At 44.1% G+C, this 21,989-nt stretch overlaps 1 protein-coding gene across 1 annotated transcript; it reads left to right on the plus strand.

The window, feature by feature from the left end:
* The first annotated feature begins 1,333 nt into the window (after positions 1-1,333).
* LOC111866758 (NPC intracellular cholesterol transporter 2) lies at positions 1,334-20,800 on the plus strand. The gene is made up of 4 exons (XM_023855996.2): positions 1,334-1,487; positions 13,478-13,585; positions 16,408-16,604; positions 19,631-20,800. Exons 1-4 carry the CDS (start codon positions 1,406-1,408, stop codon positions 19,715-19,717), a joined length of 474 nt encoding a protein of 157 aa, XP_023711764.1. The 5' UTR covers positions 1,334-1,405; the 3' UTR covers positions 19,718-20,800.
* The last annotated feature ends 1,189 nt before the right edge of the window (positions 20,801-21,989 follow it).

Below are 21,989 nucleotides of genomic sequence, written 5' to 3' on the forward strand. Positions count from 1 at the left end.
ATCCATTTTCTTTCGCTTAGGTTGTTTATCCAAGGTTTCTGTTTAGGTCCGAGTCCTTTTCTGATTTTTCGTGATAAGTTTATTTTTTAGGTGTGGAGTTGTAAGCCCTACTCCCAACCCAAAAGCTGGAGGACCACCCCTTCTCGGCTATCCGCGACTGCTTATTCAATATATTCGCAGTTACCCTCCAACCCTGGAGGGCGTGTCCTCCATCCGCAACCTGAAGACGCGCCATGCAGTGGTGACAGGGACCCACCTAATATTGATGGTAAATCAACAGGAAAAGAAGCGCTTCGTCGGTTGCAGCAAGGATCGAAATAATGAGAAAGAATATTCGTGTTTGACAAGAGCCGGGATAGCTCAGTCAGTATAGCGACTGTCTAGGGGCTTGAAGATAGAGGGGTCGGAGTTCGAGTTCCGTTAGGCTCAAGAATTTTCTCTTCTCCACGTCGTCCAGACCGGAGTCTGGGGTCCACCCAACCTCCTACCGAATGGGTACCGGGTGTTCTTACCCCATGGGTAAATATGTAGGGGCGTAGAGCTGACCACTCACCTCCAACTAGTGCTGAGGTCAAGAAAATGTGGATCTATATATATACTCTCCCATAGCACTTCATGGCATAGCGTTTAATTAGTTAAGCACAAGGACAACTTTAACTTTTTTACCTTTAATTAGCTAAAATGAACTACTGATTATAATACGTATGTCTCTCTGTTGCTCTAGAGCTACTTGCACAGAACAACACAAACACAGAATAAACACAGACATGCCTCGAGTGGGATTCGGGCCCAAAATCCTAGCGTCCGAGCGGGTAAAGACGTTTCATGCCTTAGACCTTGCGGCCAATGTGATAGACAGACACAAGAAAGACATGCTTCATCCAGTAAGTAAAATTTATAAGTAGTACATGTTGTGCTTGATGGTACTAGTTACTTCGGTGAGGATATGAAACAAAACGGCTGAAACGGCTCACACTTAACCAAAAATAAAGTCCTCTTTTTTCATATTTTATAAGATCTCAGAAATGCAACCACAGCAAATGTTTTGTTTTTGCATACGGAGCCGCAGGGCACATTTCTTGGCCGTTTACTGACTCGTCAATTTGGTAACGTGGAACTTTTCTGTTCGTGAATGTGACAATATAAATCTCTCCTTAAGAACCACCGTGCTCTTTGCCTCAATTTTATGATGTGTAAGCATAGGATGTTTTCAATTTAAATTACTCTCATCCCTTTATCGATGTTTTGGTTCCATGTTGTAGCATTGTTTTAGAACACGTGGCCCTGAACTGAGCATTACGTAGGGTCAGAGGAAGAGAGGCGGACTCGTGCTCAGGTTGGTCCCAGGCAGTTAACGCGATACAGCTGAGGTGTTCGCAAGGAGGAACAGCAGTAGCCTGTTGACATGAAGCTTCCTGTGGCCTTAGTAATCTCCACTCTACTCGTCAGCTGTGCAACGTCAACTCCTGTACAAAGCTGTTCTGGCGGTAAGCAAAAAACAATTTTTTTTAGGAATTTCCAAACAATACTGCGGTGTTATTTACATGATGTTCGCAAAATTAACTAAATGTAGGGGAACCTGTCCCTCACTTCGCATCCCTCATCACACTAACTTCAGACCTGGTTTTGATTAAATTTGATATGGACAGTCTGTAATAAAATTGGTCGAGCGAATTTAAGTTTGGTTAATATCGCTCTTAATCGAATTTTATGAGTTCCAAAAACAGATCACCATGTAAGAGAAACCGAAATCAGTATATAATGTGATTCATACTTCACTATATACTGATGTTCTTTAAAAGTAAGAAACAAACAAAGTAAACAACAGCTATTGTAATTACAAAATAAAACAATAGAACAATTAATGAAATTGGAGAATTTAATAATTTTTGGATAATTCACATCGGCGAAGAACAAAAACTAGTTGTGTTATGAATGTAATGACTGAGGATTTCATGAAGAAGTCTGAAGCTTTGGCGAAACATACTGGACTGAAGAAAAAATATAAGAAATATTTTACATATATATTAACGTTTTTGTAAAACAAAAGAGAATTTAATTTCTGAGTTAATGCAGAACAATATGCGTGATATGATTAATTTTGCAATATCAGATTTGTACTTGCAATAAAATATTGTAAGTTATAGGGTACAGAATCACAAAATGTGTGTTTGGAAAACAAAATACATATCCCACTTGACCAGACCCGGAATCCAACCCGGGCCGCCGCGATGGGAAGCCAGCGACTAACCGCTTGAGTTATGGCGCGGCCAATTGTTAGTTACAGCAGGTAAAATTAACTGCATGGAGCAGAGTCTTCCTTGAGAAACTGCCTGTCGCCCAGCTACTAGAGAACTTCCCAGCATTGTATGGTACCCGAAGGTTCATTACCGTGTTCATGAAAGTCCTCGACTGATTCATACTATTAGCGAGATGAATCCAATCCATACCAACCAATCCTATTTCTCTATAAAGTTTGATATTGCTAGGGGCTGGCGAGACGGAGCTCGATTCTCGCCAGAGACTGGGATTTTGCTTCTTGCCGCTATTTCCAGACCCAGTCGGAGTCCATCAATACACTGCTAAATACAGAATGCAATCTGCCTCTATTCACTGACGTCATGGATGTAAGGAGATTTACGTTGTACTCCTGTACACATGAGTTGCGTGGCGTAAGGTCAACATCAACTCCAATTATCCAGGTCATTTCTTAGGGCTCACCCAGAATATTTTATGGGTACAGGAGAAACTTAACTGGCTACCAGCTGGACGATCGAGTGGTCGGAGTTCGAGTCCCGGTAGAGTCAAGAATTTTCTCTTCTCCACGTCGTTCAGACCGGCTCCGGGGTCCACCCAACCTCCCATCCAATGTGTACCGGGGGTTCTATCCCCGGGGATAAAGCGGTCAGGACCAATCAGGTNGACTCCCCCATACGCCTTCATGACGTCGCGCTTAATTAGTTAAGCACAGGGACAACTGTACCTTTTACATGAGACACCTTCACCCAGGGTAACCTTCGGGCGTTCGGTTTATCGTCAAAATATTGTTCCGAGGTTACAGCTTCATCCTACATGCGCACCTACACTAAAGTTACTCTTTACGTGGTTTTCTCCATTTATTCAACTCACCTTTAGTAAATCACTTCATATACCTCGAAATCCTGTTCTCCCTTCAAAAAAGAGGAAATGACGGACCATAAGAAACAAGATAGAAGAAATTACACTTAGATCACATGCATTTTATCCTCAATTGTTATACTTGGTCGTCAACTTACGACCACAAAAAATGAAAAATAAAAGATGATTAAAATGTAAAAGTGTTTAAAAATAAATTATAAAGACGATAAAAAGATTAGGAAGATTAAAAAATTCTGTTAATAAATATAGGGCCGACATACGACCAGATCGACTTACGACCTGTCAGTCGGTCGTATGTCGACGGCCGAGTGAACTTTTATATATTTATGTATTTATTTTCAGCTTCATAATTCATTACATATTGAGGAACCCACTGAAAGTCTTACACATGAATTTTAGGACACTGAGCGAAATAGATCTGCATGGGCGGTATTTGCCGCTGGTTTGGGAGAGAGACGAAATTTATTCACAACTCTGGTATTGAAAATCCTCAGAAATCTGATTCATTTTTGTGTCTATTATCAATTATGTTAGTCTACAAAGTAATTGTTGTTTTGGAAGAAGACGCATAAGTGACAAGAAGAGCAGAATGAGGAAAGTCTCAGAGACGGTTATGAAGTACGTTCTCCACTCTCTACAGAGGCTACGTGAGCGACAGGGTCAGATATGGCATCAATGTTTGTACCTGTGGCCTGGGTCAGTGTGTGTCGCGGGCTACATACGTAACGGTACCTTGTACTCAAGCAAACAATTATATCCTTCAGACATATAAAACCCCAAAATAACGGGTGTCCCTAAACAGTAAAGATAAAAATAGAAAATAAGCAAGTAATTGTATATGACAGACCGGTCCTCTCATCACGGAGGGCACCCCACGTCAACAAACCCGTAACTGACAATAATAAAAATCTGGTCTTGGGTCCCAGATGGGTGCTTGACAGACTGTTCGTCTGCCGTAACATAAATTTGGTTTTGAATTTTATTTATTATTATTATTATTATTATTTAATTGCAAATGGGTTTTCACCCGGTGGCACTAGTACTACAATAAAACAACAGACAAATAGCGCACACAAACACGTTCAAACAAAAGAAGAGTGAAACATACCAGACAATAAACTAACGGCAATGAATGCATAATGCCGTGTTCTCATTTCCCTTCATTTCGCTTTACTACACTTACGCAATCCTCCCATCCTTAGCACTTTTCACTTCACTTCACTTCACTTCACTTCACTTCACTTCACCTCATCTCCACTTCACCTCATCTCCACTTCACTTCACTTCACTTCTCTTCACTTTACTGCAATTTTTTTGCTGATTTCCACCCAACCTTCACTTCGCCTCATTTATCACTTTCCTAACCCTTTTCCAATTTTGCTTGGTTTGCAGGAGACAGTCCCTAAGCATCTGCAGGCAGTTGCTTCCAGAGCTGGATGGTCCTATTTGCAAAGGAATATTTTCCGATATCCTGTCTTTTGCTTTCTGCTCCTAATTTTCATATCATGATCGCCCCTGCTCAGATAGCATGGCCTTCGTAATCTATCACCAATACTCTTCCAAGCCTGTTCTCCCGCGTATGCGTTAAAGAGAGCGCATATGCGAGCTATCTGCCTGCGCTGTGTCAAGGTTTCCCAGTTCAAATCGTTCCTATGTTGTGCAGATTTAACACTTTGACAGTGTTAGTGAGTGGAATGAGTTAGTTGATGAGTTAGTTTTTTACTGCTAGTGGGGTGGGACTAAGTCCCTTGTACTGCGGCCACTTCTGGCCTATTGTACCAGCCCCAGATGATAGGTGAGGGTGATTGTAGAGTAATTGGTGGAATGAAGATTGGCAGGGAAAACCGAAGTACTCGGACAAAACCTGCCCCAGCGCCACTTTGTCCACCACAAATCCCACTTGACCAGACTGGGGATCGAACCTGGGCCGCCGCGGTGGGAAGCCAGCGACTAACCGCTTGAGCTACGGCGCGGCCAGTTAGTTAGTTAGTTGGATACCTTCTGCCGTCAAGTCCTTGTGAGCTATTGCTGTGAGAAGCTGGTAGCTGAGGCACGGCGACAGTTCAGGAACCCAGAGGAATGGGAACGTCCGGCGTTGGAAGCCGTTACCAGACGACTGTAGTGAATTGCGGAATGTGTGAATTAGCAATAGCGCTGTACTTACTTGTAGTCACGATTAGTCGCTGGCTTCCCACCGCGGCGGCCCGGGTTCGATCCCGGGTCCGGTCAAGTGGGGTTCGTGGTGGATAATGTGGCGCTGGGGCGGGTTTTCTCCGAGTACTTCGGTTTCCCCTGCCAATCTTCNNTCTCCATCATCACAAACACCCGGGGCAGGCTACAATAGGCCAATCAGTGGCCGCCGTGCCGAGTGGACCCACTTGAACTCCCCCCCCCCAAGCGTATTTAAAAAAAATACTTGTAGTTACGGTTTGTGCGTATAAGTGTGCAATAAAGCCGATTACCAATCCATACCCCGTCTATAGTCACTCAATCATGTGACAATACTATAACCTAGATTTTAATTGGTACGTTTGGAATGTCACTTTGAAATGCCAGGAAGTTGTCTCATCAGCCTGAGTATCTCAGACGGTAACAAGAGACTAACGGACGGAAACACAGACCGGAATCTTTCCCAGAGCATGCAGGATGCGAGGTTCTTATGAAAAGTTCTTCCTACTTTCTGGGATATAACGCCGTGTAGTCCCTTGAAAGTCAACCAACGTTTCGGAAGAACATGTCGGCTCCATCTGCAGGGTCGAAAAATAAAGAAGAAAGCTGGCCTTGTGCTTAGTTCATTAAGCACCATGCCGTATTGGGGAGTGGAGATATAGCTCCACCATTTAACTCTGCACTAGATATAGGTTAGTGATAAGCTTCATGCCCCAGCCGCAAAGCGCCCGGTACCCATTTCTAGGGGGCTGCGTGGGCCCCAGAGCTAGTCTGGACACTGTAGAATAGAAGAACATTTCTTTCCCCTGCAGGGCACTGAATGCCGGCTGTCCAGGCCGTAGCCGACCGCTATACCGACTGAGCTATACTGTGGCGTCGGGTATGTTTCAGCATAGGGGCCCACAATTCTAGATAGATGAGTAAGAACATTCTTAAAGGGCTTAAACACGAGTCTGTAAGTGAATATTTCGGCTGCTCCCTCCCACGAAACAATCCATCCGAAGCCAATTTTGATACAATTTCCGATATCTGGAACGGAATGAGACGAGGGCTCTGTTACTTCTGCGCACCGGGCCTTCACGCTGGCACACGTTTGCGCAGGTTAGTGTGAACAGCTTCTGTGCCTTTCCCTTTTCCTTCTTTCTTACTTTCACTGATTCTCTCCTTGCGGTTCATATTTCTCTTCCATTTTCTCGGGCACATAGGCCTCTTGGTCAGTTCCCAGAGTCCATATCAATCTAACAACTCCCAGCAGTATCCCAGCCCCTCTCCTCATATAAAAATATTGGTTTAAATTCCAACAGTACGCATCCCAAGTATTCAGAAGTATTCAGAAGAATTCTTTTGGTCTGACTTGGCGGTATCAGGTGTATAATAATAATAATAATAATAAATTGTTCCTGTGCTTAACTAATTAGGCACTACGCCATGGAGTTGTAGGGGGAAGTGGATTTTTTTTCCTTGGCACTACAGCCCCAGTGGGTCTAGGCCTACCTCCATGAACTTCTCCGTTCACTTCGGTTTTTCTTGATCTTACACATTCGGTATGACTCCTTGGGCGGGTGATCAGCTCGTCGCAAGGCCTCTACCTGTACACAAACACAGAAAAACGCACACACACAAACTAAACATCCATGCCCTGAGTGGGATTCGAACCCACGATCCCGGTTAAGTGGATATATAGATCCACATTTTCTTGACTTCGGCACTTGCTGGAGGTGAGTGGTCAGTTTCACGCCCCTGCGCTTTCACCTCCGGGGAAAGAACCCCCGGGAACCATTGGATAGTAGGTTTATGGACCCCAGAGCAGGTCTGGACCACATGGAGAAGAATATTCTTGATCGTACCGGGACTCGAGCTCCGAACCCTCGGTCATCCAGCCCGTATATAACGACTACGCTATCCCGGTCCTAACAGAGGTTTAATACGAACTTTAAATATGTAATTAACACACAAGCAAATAAACTTAAATGAGTAGTGATAGAAGCATAAGCTCTGATGGAAAATCAGTAACATTAATTGGGAGGGACAGGGTATTTATATGCACCCAATTTTTGTTCTAGTTTCGCGAAGGTTGTTTCACGAGCACAGCTGTAAGCAGGAACCAAACCGGCGGTCGTATTGAGGTCAGACTTTCACCTCGTAGCCTTTCACATGGAGTGGCATTGAAGAGACTTAAAGCACTGTGACATGTTGCCAACTTGACAGCATATTCGCAACACTCTTTCTCTGCTTCTCGTTCCTTACTATTTCCTCTTCCCTCTTTTCAACAGTTTTACCCTCGTGCTTTATCTTTCCCGTTGCAACTTTCCTCTTCTTTCAACCTCATCGCTTCCATTTTTTGCCTGTCCTCTTATTTCATTTTACTTCTTGAGCTTATTCCTTCAACTCCGTGACTTTATGCTGTCCAATTAATTTTCTGTCACCACTTCCCTATCTCTCTTCCTTTTACACTTTTTGTGTTTTCCGAACGTAAAGTTACACAAATATGCCTCTTAGGTCCGTATGTAATTGGCCTGAAAATTCTGAACGAATTTTAATGATGTAACATTTGAGGTTTTTCACGGCGGTGACTATGAAGAAAGCACTCTTCTGGGATGTGGTACCGTGTAGATGTGGTGTTAACCGACGTTTCGGAGGAACGTATCGCCTTCATCTTCAGGGTAGAAGGAAAAACAAGACTGCTTGTACCGGTTCTCACGGTCTCTTCGCTTGCGGATTTCTTATTTTTCCTTCTACCCCGAAGATGGAGGCGATACGTTCCTCCGAAACGTCGGTTAACACCACATCTACACGGTGCCACATCCCAGAAGACTGCTTTCTTCGAATTTTATGATATTTGTTGAGATTTGTTAAAATATGTCGATACATTTACTCTTGATCGAACTCTGGCAACAGTAATGGATACGTCACACGAAAACCTGCTCGCGTTTCTGTGCTCATTTAGAGCATAACTCTGCAGTTAACTCTCCAAATAAAGAGCACGGCGAAAAAATATTTGGAACAAAATGTGTAAATAACAACAAGAATCTCCAGTAGGAACTAACCGCATACTTTCCTTTGATATGTAACGGACCGCATTGAAAACGACGGCTCCAACAATTCTTCGTGGCCACAGGGGCATGTTTATCGTGCCGTTGCCTAGCAGCAACAGGAAGATACACAAACAGACGAACAGACTCTCCTCTGATACGATATGAGCTGCATAGAAAATGACGCCGAAAACAATTCTCTTCCTGTTGCTTGTATTTCTTTCCACGGAAACGTGTCTACCAAGCCATTGCCTAGCAACGATAATGAGGATACACACATAGAAACAAAATGATGGGAGGGATTTATGAAGTACGCCTTTGAGATGGGCTCACAAGCCATGATATAGTACGTACTAAGTTCCACAAAGATTAGTTCAGGCAGTCAAAGACTGTTGTTGGTTGGTGGGAGATATACAAACACACAGACAGCATGGCGATCGCATAAGCCTACTTTTTTTTTTCAAAATAATGTAAGTAGACTAATGAAGCATATGTTTATTACAATTTTCTAATGTAAGCTGTATGATTTTAGAAATAATTAGGCGTGAGAGACCTTTATTCTGTGTTATCTCAAAACTAGGAACCGGGATAGCTCAGTCGGTTTAGAGATGGGCTCCAGGCTGGACGGCCCGGGCTCAAGTAGTAGTAGTTATCCTGCCGTTGTCCGCCACGCCCCGTTTGTGCTACGTGTAAGATGGCATCAAAAGTTATTTAAAAATCGAAAGGCAATAACAGAGCCAATACATCAGAATTGTTACGCCGCGCATACAATTCCTAACTTGTTTCAAGTGGTTACCGCACAACACTTCACATGTCCCGCTACTGTAGATTCACTCTCAGAATCTGGGACGAAGGACGTCATGTGCTCGTTATGAAAACAGTCACGTCAAAATGGGGGGGGGGATATATTCCAGGGGCATGCTACTTACCGGGCTTCATTGAGAACCATTTAATTGGTTCGAATAATTTTATTGGGCACACACAACACACACGGGCACAAAGACATAAACCAGCCATTTCTTGGGCTGGAAAGCTTAACAACGCTTCTTAAACTGCATAAATTACGAGGGAGAGTCAGTAAATAGGTCACAAATGGAAGAAATACAGCTGTAATGGATGTAATAGTTTGTTTCTATCCGTATCACTAGGTAGCAGCACAGCAGCTTCATGACAGTTTAGGTAGCAGATGCGCATGAGCATTATCAAAGTCTAGTTTCAGTAGTCAAAATGGCGACAGTGCTTCAGTGTACTACCGAAGAACGTTCTGTTGTGCATGTTTATGGGGAAAATGATGCAATTCAAACAAATATTCATAGAGAAATATTTCCTGTCTACGGCGGGAACTGTTTTTAGCGTCTAACGTTTGAAAACTGCGAGGCAAACATTTCGCTGAAGGTTTTTTCGAGGTTCGAATATCACATGGTTTATGTTTTATATCCGTTTGTGTCTATTTACTGACTCTCTGTCGTAGAAAAACTCTTATTAGATCGTATCGTTGCTTAGAAAACGTTCTCGAGGATATGATCTGACAGCGGCATTGATTCTGAAGCTCACATGTACATAAATAATAATTACTGTAGAGCTCCAAAACTACTGTCTGACTTAGTCATGAATAAGAATGGTTGTGAGAATTGTCTGCTCCAGACTCAAGGTTATATCGATTATCCTGAATGTGATGTTTCACGACTTTCCTAATTCCCCCCCCCCCACGAATGATGTNCGAATGATGTAGGATGTGCTTCAGTTTCAGCTGAGATTTCTTCCCATTATATCCTTCTGTTTCATGAAACATCCTACCATCCGACACTATTAACATTTCTAGATTGTTGACCATGAAGGTCAAGGTAAAGTCATCTACATAATTAAACATTATACATGAAAACATATAGGGGGTGGAGGTATAGCTCCACCATTCTTGACCTCGGCACTAGATAGAGGTGAGTGATCAGCTTCACGACCCGGCCGCTTTACCTCCGGTGAAGAAGCACCCCAGTACCCGTTTAATAGAAAGCTTGGTGGGCCTCAGAACCTATCTGGACGGTGTCGAGTGGCGACAAATCCCTAGCCCATGCCGGGGATCTTACCCCGGCCTTCCAGTCTCGGCTCTTAAATAAATCGCAAATAAGTAAATGTACCAAAAGTTTTGAAGGGTCAGCTTTGAGTCTTGTCTTTAAGAGCCTGCAGCTTATCAGAGGATACAGACAGAATAGAAGTCGTTCCAGAAGTCAGCGTAGATTGTGGACTCTAAACACTAACAGAGCACGTGAACTCACTTGCTTACTCGACATACCTACATGTAAATGGCTGTATTTGCAAATTCTCTCCAGAAGTGCGAACACAGCTCCTTCGGCACGAAGTCCGGCACTTTAACGGCTGATTCATCATGGCTCGCACTGTCTCTTTGCTAAGTGGGGTGTCCAGACTTCCAGACTAATTGACTGTTGGACCCACATTCACTGTTTGGTATTCTGCTACAGCAGAAGCCACTTATCTACCGGGCTTCACGCAGGCCACCTACGCCAGGAATGCAAGAAGTACGCTAAGTGGTTCCGACAACATATGTGCTACAGACAGGACGTCACCACTGAGCGGCTAACATTCCTGCTTCGTACTCGGACGTTTCGAGCTCGTTTCTCGGACTAGGCTTGACTCCTTTCTTTAAGCATCCAAATAATATTTCGTAAAGATCACAAATTATGAAGTTTTGCCCACCCTCGCTTACTTCATACCAACCAGTTTTCAAACACACTCGATCTCGTTGAGTGGCGCATGCGCGGAAAATATACATATGGTATAAGACAAATGTCTGGGATATCAGGCGATTAGTTGCCGGCTATCATCGCGGCGGCCCGGGTTCGATCTCTTCTCGAGTACTTCGGGATTTCCCATGCCAATTTTCATTCCACCAAATACTCCATATTCGTCTATCATCCGGAGCTGGTACAATACGCCAATTGGTGGCCGACGTGCCAAGTCTCAACCCATCCCACGAAATGCAAAACAAAAGGTTTCGAGTAATATTTTTTTATTGCTAGTAGAGTGGGACTAAGTCCCTTGTACTGCGGCCACTTTTGGTCTATTGTACCAGCCCCAGATCATAGGTGAGGGTGATTGTGGAGCAATTGGTGGAATGAAGATTGGCAGGGGAAACCGAAGTACTCGGAGAAAACCTGCCCCAGCGCCACTTTGTCCACCACAAATCCCACTTGACCAGACCCGGGATCGAACTCGGGCCGCCGCAGTGGGAAGCCAGCGACTAACCGCTTGAGCTATGGCGCGGCTAATTTGGAGTAATATAGTCTGATCTGATAATGACAGCGGATATCAGAGTCAGAGTTACTGTATGACTTCCGGTTTACCGTCAATCAGTTCGTCTTGGCGACAAGCCCCTTGAGACCCACGACCAGAATTTTTTATCAAGTGAACACCTGTGTTCAAAGTACTTACGTAACATCCTCTCCGACGAGAGGACGGTCTGTCGTTTACAACTACTGCTGGGTTTCGCCAGCTCAGTCATTCTCAGGTCCCAGACCCGCGGGACTCGCGACCACATCTGACTGTCTCAGAATCGAGACTGCACTCAACTTGGAGGGCCAGGTCCTCGTATTTATATCCCCAGGAATAAAGTGGCCCGGTTATTCTCCAAGACACTCCGTTCCTTATCAACAGCTATATATTCTCGCTTACTAAGAATCTGCTGTCTAGCAACGGACGTTGTTCCTTTGTCTGTTTCGGGACCGTTGCCATGAAACGAAGGCTGCTTCAGAGCCGTTCGCTAGCAACGTCTGTTTCTCTGGCTCCACAGTTCTTGCCTTGAGCAAATATGCCACAATATGTTCGAGAACAGTTGCTTCGAGTAATATTTGAACCTTAAAAGGTGTCGGTGAGTAGGCAGTCTAGCACATGTCATGAGAAGGACTGAGGTTGTCTGGGAATGTAGTTCACACAGATAATAAACGTGATCTCGTATTCCAAAGCATCTCTAGATCATTTGCCTAAATTACAATTACTTAGACCCAACGTGCCTAGAAAACTATTGGAATCTAAGACGAAAATAGAAAATAACATTAAAAAATTTGAGATTTACGCAACGCACCCACTAGGGTTGGGAGCCGGGATAGCGCAGTCGGTATAGCGTCTGGCTACGGACTGGACGCTGGAGGGGTCGGATTTCGAGCCCCGATAGGGCCAAAATTTTTCCCCTCTCTACATTGTCAAGACTGGTTCTGGGCCACATTCAGCCTCCTATCCAGTGGGTACCGGGGCCTCTTTCCCCGAGGATAACATTACTGGGGCGTGAAGCTACAATATGTGCCGAGGTCGAGGATACGTGGATCAACACATCCACTCCCCAATGCGTCTTCATGGCGTAGTGCTTAATTAGTTAAGCACAGTCAGCTCAAGTGGTACTATTTCTGCTTCAATGTAGGAGATGCACGATTCGACTGTCGGCCAGTATATCAACTGTCCTGATTATTTTCATGGTTATACCCAGTCCCTCCAGGAGAATGTCGATATACTGCCTTGAAATTGGCCACGGCCGCTTTCTTCCATATCCTTTCCCATTCGTTGATTATTCTACCATTCGTAGTTATGTAGTTACTGACCGCAGCTTCAAATAAATCGCAAATTAAAAAATAGTAAAAATATGTCCCTTGTTAGGGCACGCTGTAGTGTAGGTGTTTGAGGCACTGTGCTACAAGCCGGAGGGTTGCGGGTTCGATTCTCGATGAGGCCACTAGATTTTTCAGTTGATCTAAACCTTCCAGTCGCACTATGGCACTGGGGTCGGCTCAGCCTCTTAACAGAAATGAGTACCAGAATTCTTCCTGGGGGGGGGTAAAAGGTAGTCGGCGTGTAAGGTCGATTTCACCGCCATCTGTGAGCCGACTGTCTAGAAGATGTGGGAACCTCGAGATCTCACAATCCCATGGGCCCCACGGCCTGTTACAAGGTTAGCTTTACCTTACCTTATGCCCCGTTTATCGAATTGGAATCAGGAAATTTTTTTCATACAGCGCTAAAGGTTCAAACATTTAAAATGGCGTCTGTTCGTACTGCTCTTGTTAACAGTACGAAATTATATATTTAAATTTATGCACATGGTAAAACGTAATTCCTGCCTATTTTTGTTTCAGGTGGTCCCCATGAACTTTCCGACAACTACAAAATCGGCGACTGCGTTAGAACTCCTTGCAAATTGAAGAGGAAGACAGACATTGTTCTGGAATTTAAATTCACGCCTGGTAAGTGGGCAGTAGCCAGTAGAACTGAAGGATACGCTATGCACTGTCTAACACATCTTGGAGTGCGTGCCATGCATTGACTGCGGAAGATTACGGAAGAAAAGACTAGGTTGTGCAACGAGGTTTCCAGTACGGCCTCCTATCGACCGCCGTCTTAAAGATCGCGCGATTTAATACCAACCTTCACAAATTCACCAATCCTTTAAAATAAAATATTGCAACGTACAGACCCACTGACAAGCAACGGTTCGGTAAACACCTTCCAGCGAAGACCGATTCTTTGTAAACGGCCCGTTGCTAGGTAAAGCTTACAACAATACGTGACAACAGTAGACGTCCATTGCTAGACAATGTGAGCACCGATGATATATAAGAGTGAATGAGTCTAGCTCCAGTAGTTCAGTTCACGAGAGAGAAAGGCCAGTCAAAATGGAGCTAGTCCTAGGCAAACCAAGGAAGAAGGATTGGGTTGAATGATGGTTTAGACAGAGCATAGCTTGTCTGCGGTAGACGTAACTTTGCTACGAACGTACAAAGAGCAAGGGGCAGCTCGAAGGAGGAGATGAAGGCCGGCCCCTCATCATCATTTCACGCACCACGTGATTGTCATTAGAGGCTTCTGTGCATGCAGACTTTGTTAGAATGCTCCTGCGAAGAAACATGCAACCAAATACGCTACACATGGCTGAACAAGAAATGTGTACAAAATTTTGGTAAAAATGCTCAATTTTTCGGATTTCATATAAGAATATATCTTTTCGGGAAAACTGGGTATAACGACTTCGGATCATTGGGGGAGACCGGGGCTAGTTGGTACTATTTTTTGTGAATCTTTTGCTATGTAACTATTACATATGTAGCCGCCCGCCGACTATTGCTCGAGATGATTTCTTTATCTCAGGATACGTGTCCTTCGGATATGGAAGTGGAACACACTTCGGGGTTCATGAATCCGGGGTCTCCAAAACACACCGTGTATTGCAATCTTTATATTATTCCACCAAGCTAGCCGCTCCGTAACACTTAACCTTTGTGCACCAATTTGCCCCCAGCTCGCTGACCATACACACCACTCGCTAGCTACCCGCTTGTAACTAACTCCCTTTTTAACTGTCCACCTCCGCTCCCTGTAAACAACTGCCCTCTCTTTACAAGTCCCCCAGTAGGCATAAAACAAAACAAGAAAATACAACAGAAAGCCAAGGGTCGAGCCCGGCATCTATCCTACATTCGTATTTTTCGAGATGCGCTTAAACATTTTTAGGTCTTCAAGGCACACGAGCAGGGAACCCAAGACCCTCCTGGCCGGTCTCGCACAATGTCAGTTCATGGGTTTATGACACTAGGAGCAAACAGGCGACGTTAGGGACAATAGTGACACCCTAAGCCTAAGGATGGCAATAGCTGAATTACAACTAGACGGTCCCGGGATGGTATCTCGCCGGAGGAGCGTCTCTCATGGTGAGAGGATGAGTCTGTCTTTTGAAATTGCTACTAAGCCTCGCCAGCGCAGTCATGCTCAGGTCAGAGTTTCGCGGGAATCATGATCACATTTTACTATCTCAGATTCGAGACTCTCCCAAACTGGAGGGCCAGATCCCCGTATTTATATCACCCCGGAACAGGGTGGCCCGGTTATACCCCCAGGCCCTGGGTTCCCTTTTCGTCGCCTCCCACGAGTCGCGGGGCTACGGTGGAGGTTTTCGACCCTGCCTCCACACTGGATACTCAGAGAGTCAGAGTCAGAGTTAGAGTCAGAGTTACTTTACGACTGGCGGTTTACCGCCAATCAGTCAAGTAAAGTCAAAGTCAAAGTCACATTGCGACTGACGGCCAGTCAGACAGAAAGTCTTGGTGTCAAGCCCATCTGGGGCTCATGACCAGATATTAATTATTACCATTTGACAGTTACGGTCTTATTTTTGTGGGGCGCCCTCTCTGACGAGAGGACGGGTATGTCTTTCACATATGCTGCTGGCCCTTTCCAGCGCGGTCTTTCTCGGGTCCGAGTCCCTTGGGACTCGCGACCATATTTTACTGTCTCAGATTTGAGACTTCCCTTTTCGTCGCCTCCTACGACTCGCAGGGTCACAGTGGAGGTATTCGACCCCCGCCTCCACACGGGTTTCCCGTTATATAACGTCGGGACGGATCGACAGAAAACGCTTTTCACTTCGTATCCAAGGACACCTCTGCTTATCACATAGCGACGGGTTTGTTTCCAAGAATCTATCTCCACGAAAACGTGTTCGCCGACCAGTTCCCTAGCAATGGGTCTACATATCACAATATTTTCCCTCCTCCACAAGGCCCACACAAACTCTGGGGCCTCTGCTTCTAATACAGTGAATAGCGGGCGGCTGTTTCCTCTGGTGCAGATCGACAGGAACGCGAAGGTCATCAGTCACCTCCATCTAGTACCCAGATTAAGAATGGTGGAGCTCTACCTCTAATAGACCATACGCCTTGATAGTGTTGTGCTTGATTAAGCCCAGGGAAACATTTACTGTTAACCTGTTACTCCTCTGTCACATACCAACAGATACCCTGTTTTAATTTAAAATCAGCTAATGCGTCGATTTGTTAACGAATTGGTAAATTTTCACTTATGGCCCAGCCAAACGCCATTTTAAATGTAAATTCCCAACTGAAGATAAGGTTACTGAGGTGTTCCGGTCCGTCACACACCTGCACATTATGATCGTGTTCTTCAGTTCACATATAACCTCGATACAGAGGGGGATGCATGGCATATCACTGACAGTAACAGTAAAAAGGACCGGTGAAGGTCCACCTTTATTTACTCATTCATATTGTTTCAGATCAAGATGCGCCTTCTATAAAGAACAAAGTGAACGCCAAGATTGCGGGCGTTCCATTCCCGTTCATCGGCGTGGACGGATCCAACGCCTGCTCTCAGGTCTATTTCCCCGACGGCAGCAAAGCTGGGTGTCCTCTTAAGGCCGGCCAGGAATACCTGTACAAGAATACTTTAAAGGTCCTCGAAATCTACCCGAAGGTGAGTGTCCACGCACGTCAGTTAACTCTGTCTAAAATGTGAGGTTACGCAAGACGAGAGGCAGCGCACGTGGCTTCACAGTGGTATTTACCGGAAACCCTTTCCTCGTTTGCGTAATTAATGTTTAGCTGAATACATTACGAAGTTCTATAAAGAAGATATCTCCTGATATCCGCCATTCCAGTTGAGAAATTATCCATTTTTTTTAACCAGGTGCAGGCGGTAGAGTAGTAGATTGAGGCATTACGCTACAAGCCGCCAGGTCGCGGATTCCACTCCCAGTGTGGTCACTGAATTCTCCAATTTACTTAATCCTTCCAGCCGGACTATGGCCCTGGGGTCGACTCAGCTACTAACAGAAATGAATACCAGGAATCTTCCTGGGGGTAAAGGGCAGACTTCGCGTAAGGCTGAAAACCTCACCGCCATCTGTGAGCCGATTATTTATAAAACTGTGGGAGCCTCGACGTCTCACAACCCTATGGGCCTCAAGGCGTCTTATAGGGATAGCTTTACCTCAGCTTATGAAACCTGTGACCACTGCCCCAGTTCACAAAACATCCACCTCTGAACCCTATTCTGAGCCTGATTCAGTCCCGACCCTCAGCCCTGTTTAAGATTAATATTACAAAATCTCAAGTTGCCGCTTTTCCATTCGTGTTTTCCGAAATCTCTTATGAATTTCACCGTTCCCACGTACGAATTATTTCTTCAAGCATTTCATTCTCCTTGATTATATTAGCAGAGTATTATGCAAAGAGTACAACTTCCAGTGCTCCTCGTTATGTAATGTTCTCCAGTTTATGTAACCATGTACGAGTATATAGCGACAGATCAACAAACGGTGAACCCAGTACAGCTAGTGCGTAGCCGGACCTACATCAGTCGGGACTTCCCTGACATTGTAAACCAGTCCAGCAAACTAGAGGTCTAGCTCAAGAACGAGCACATATTGAAGGCTGTGATAATGGCATGAGTATTGCTTACGTGCGCTATTACTGGACAAGAAAATTATTTATAAATGGGGCATGAAAATGAAAAAAAAGTTGGCTCATATTTTCAGTGCATCATAATTGTAAAAAGAAATGAAAAATGTTATAAGCAATGCGAAAAGTATTCTCAGCCTGAAGCAACATTTCATGCCATATATATAATATGGCTGTAATTGCATGAAAATCACTCATTCTTAGATTTTGTTTGTTTGATAGCGCATGCATGACACGGCAACGTACGGCACAAATGCGCAGGTCAGGGAAGACACTTCGAATGGCACGCAGATCAGATTTCCTGAATGATAGAAACTCGTTGGTTTCTCACTTTGAAAAATAAGTCAGTTTGAATTTTGTGCGTTGTCGTTATTTTGATCGTAAAATTACAGTTTCCGTTTACAGGCGCTTCCACCTCCCCCTTGCCTCCGTACATCGAGACGGGGAGATTAAATTATTATTATTATTATTATTATTATTATTATTATTATTATTATTATTATTATTATTATTATGCCAATCACGGTAGCCGAGCTGTCTAAGGCATGAATTGTGTCTTCGTTTGCTCGGAATCCGGGATCATGGGTTCGAATCCCACACAAGGCATGGATATTTGGTGTGTGTATGTGTTTATTCTTTGTTTGTGTTGTCCTCTGTTTGGGTAGGGGCCTTGCGATGGGCTGATCACTCGATTAAGGAGTCCTACTGTCTGTAAAATTATTATGAAACTAAAAATCAGTGCCCAGGGCCCAAAGGGGTTGTACAGCCAGTGAACAGAATTTTACTACTACTGCTGCTGCTGCTACTACGATCATTTTATAATTCCACCACCATTGCTCCGTACTCATTTATGACCGCCTCTTGGCGTGTACAGTAGCCCTGACAAAGCAGCGCATTTTCACATACTCGGTTTTCGAAGTTCCTAGGGTTCACGTCTCTGATCCGACACTTTATACAAACAAGAGTAAAGAAGTTAGCGCAGACCGAATTAAGATGCTGAGTTACGTAATATTATCTTATGTAAGGAAGTAGTGATATTGCCAAATGGTCAAACGCGAAACATTAATTACATCCGGTAAGAAGTGTGGTTTTACTCAACACATTTGTACATTTATATATAAGCGAACAGATGTGCTACTTATAATTAACTAGCTCCATAGAGCTGAGCCCTTCTTGAGAAGACTCCAGTTATGTGGCTACTCAAGAACTCGGCATTTTATCAAAGCCAAAGTTTCATTGCCGCGTGCACAAGAACCCTCCACTGGTTCCTATCTGGAGCCAGATCTCTAGCTCCGGTGAGTTCCGTCCAGTTCCGAGGCCTTTTGTCACATTTCGTAAGAATCTTACTTTTTACGGTGAACAGTTGTTAGGAGGGCCACCCCTTGTCAGCTGTTAGCGATTGCTTATTCAATGTATTCGCAGCTACACTCCATGTCTGGTGAGCCGGAATAGCGCAGTTGGTATAGCGACTCGCTACGGGCTGGCTGACCAAGAAGTCGGAATGAGATTCCCAGTAGGGTCAAGAATTTTCCCTTCTCCACGTCGTCCAGACCGGCTCTAAGATCCACCAAACCTCCAATGGGTACCGGGGGCTCTTTCCCCGGAGGTAACGCGGCCGGGGAGTGAAACTGACCACTCACCTCCAGCTAGTGCCGAGGTCACCCACTACCTCATACGCCTTCATGTTGTAGTGCTTAATTGGTTAAGCACAGGGATAAGTTTACCTTTAGCCTCCATATCTGGAGGCCGTCTCCTCCGTCCACAACCTGAGGACGCGCCATGCCATGGTGACAAGGGACCCACCTAACACTGAAACTGCATTCCATGGAAAAGAAAGTATGAATTTGGAATATAAATGCCGGCACGGTTGTGGTGCTAAGTAATTCAATTCAATAACAATTTGTAGGCCGCAACAAATGTTGGTGACTCCATGCGTACCTGGACTTAAGTGCGATATTAGAAATAATTATTTGAACTGTTTTCTACGAAGCGCCATTGCTATTATTCATACTAATTCTTGTATTACTGGTCTCTTTGCAGTTGAAAGTCGTGGTCCACTGGGCTCTAACAGCTCCTGGAAACAGGGACTTGCTGTGCTTCAACGTTCCTGCTAAGATTACGTCATAATTTAAACAAAAATTCTCCATGAACTGTATGAGTGTGTGAAGAAGGCCTATCATGACTTTGGACGTTTCCGTAATCAGGGAATTCGAGAAAATATATTTTGAAGACCTGTCTGTAGCAGTTATCTCAAACATATCTCTTCCCGTCATGGTAGATGGTCCATTTCACTTTTATGTAATTACATTCCACCTGTTTCAGCTTTTCTGTCTCTCCGTCAGGATCAGTCCAATAATCTTAAGATGGTAGTGATTTGTGGTAGAATTCTGACGGTGACCTTTATCGAACACCTTCGCCTATTGCCGAAAATACTTAAGAAATTCAAACAGTTGAATCAGTACTCTTGAGTTATCATTCATGTATAAACTTGCACGGCTCTAGCCTGCAGCTACTTGCACTGATATGTCTGAAATTTAAATAAATACATGAGGACCGGCTGAAGCGACAATCATGTAAAAACGTACATTACACCCGAAGGTTTGGAACATTCACTTCCATGTCTGCTACATACTACACGGTACACCCAACTACTGTAGGATGCTCTATCGCATGAACTTGAACCTTAGTGCAACTTTGCTGTAGGAACACGAAAGTGACCCGAGTGTAACATTAAAAGAGAAGTGGCCGAAGAAGGATATTTGATTGTGTATGGGTTCTCGTTAATGTTTTACGAAATGTTGCATATATGTAAAATATCACAGTTTACTTCAATCGAGAGAATATACTGCCCTTCATATTACTGAATGTAAGTAAGTCTAAATATAACACTTCTAGCATAACTACTTAACTAAGAGAATTCATTTGTAAACTTCCAATATTTCAAGATAAATTCTGCATGCCATTAACTGAAAATACTGCAATATAAGCTAAGAGAAAGAAGAAAAAACATAATTATGCACCGTTGAATGTAATTTATTTTAATTTTATAAGCTCTTATTGAAATTTCTTCACAGAATTTTTGTCTTTATGATTTAACTTTATTTTACTGGCGCTTTCATTCGGACTGACACAGTAACAAAATATATCACTGCTCCCTGCAGCTGTAGACTTCATACTGTGTGCACATAAAAATAGATGTAGAACACCTGACGCGAGTTTTTCAACGCTACCTTCTTGTCTTCTTTCCCTTCCCTTATGAACAGACTTCTATATTAACTTAATCCTTCTCCTACCTTACCTATCTGTTCCGTCTCAGGACACAGAAATTTTGAAACTAACGAATCAGGAATTTACTTTAGGGAGGAGGGGTGTGAACGTTAAGTTATCCCTCTGTCTAACGAATTAAGCATTACGCCATGAAGACGTATGGGGGAGTGGATGTATAGATACATGACCTCGGCACTAGCTGGAGGTGAGTGGTCACCTTCACGCACCTGTCGCTTTATCCCCGGGGAAAAACGCACTGGACAGGATGTTGGGGGATCCCGGAGCCGGCCTGGACGAAGTGAAGAAAATTTGTTACCCTACAGGGACTCGAACTCCGACGCCTCAGTCGTCCAGCCTGTAGCCAGTCGCTATACCGACTGAGCTATCCCGGCTCCCCGGGAAAAGAAAGTTTGCAAAATATGAATATGTGATCGCCACGTTGCTGGTCCGTCAGCTTTGCCCCTAAAGCAGCCACCTACCGGAACTCTGATTGCGTGTATTTTGCAAACAGGTGGTAGGGAGAATATTTCGACATTAGAGGGAAAATAATAAGATTAAACGAAGGTATACAATGAGGAGCTTCGTAATTGTACATTTTACTTTGTATAAGGTGTACGAAATGAACACAGCCGATAGAGAAACTGAAGAAAGAATTAATTTCCAGCGGAGACACATGCAAGCTGTTTGAGTTGACGCGTGTATAAACATCACTAAATGTTCAGTTGCATCAGTAGAGCTCGATATATACCGCCTCTTTGCGGCGTGGCAGACCTCCAGCCGATATACTGTCCCTGTTCTGGTGTTTCTTATCATTTGAGATACAGAACCCACCGCGTCATTTTCATTACATGGATGCAAATTAGTGTGAGATTGAAATTTAAATTGCAATCTTATCCATGAGCTCCAATATCCACAAAACTGAGATAATAATTGGAACCAGCTACTGACAGCAGGACAATTGATAAACAGTCTTTATAGATAAAATAAATTCAGACAATTATTTTGCTATTATTACCTTCGTATCCCTGCCGTCTTAGCGTCACGCACACCGCCGACGTGCTCAGTCTGTAGCTGTAATGTAGATGTGCAGATGTGCACCCACTTGCTATACATCTGCAATAGAAATGAACAT

Source organism: Cryptotermes secundus, unplaced genomic scaffold (genome assembly GCF_002891405.2).
Source record: "Cryptotermes secundus unplaced genomic scaffold, Csec_1.0 scaffold213, whole genome shotgun sequence".
NCBI lineage: Eukaryota > Metazoa > Arthropoda > Insecta > Blattodea > Kalotermitidae > Cryptotermes > Cryptotermes secundus.

Excerpts from the sequence above, each read along its gene's own strand:
- LOC111866758 (XM_023855996.2), top strand. The coding sequence starts at position 1,406 with ATGAAGCTTCCTGTGGCCTTAGTAATCTCCACTCTACTCGTCAGCTGT. Across the intron at positions 13,586-16,407 it reads GGAATTTAAATTCACGCCTG|ATCAAGATGCGCCTTCTATA; the intron begins GTAAGTGGGCAG and ends ATATTGTTTCAG. Across the intron at positions 16,605-19,630 it reads TCCTCGAAATCTACCCGAAG|TTGAAAGTCGTGGTCCACTG; the intron begins GTGAGTGTCCAC and ends GTCTCTTTGCAG.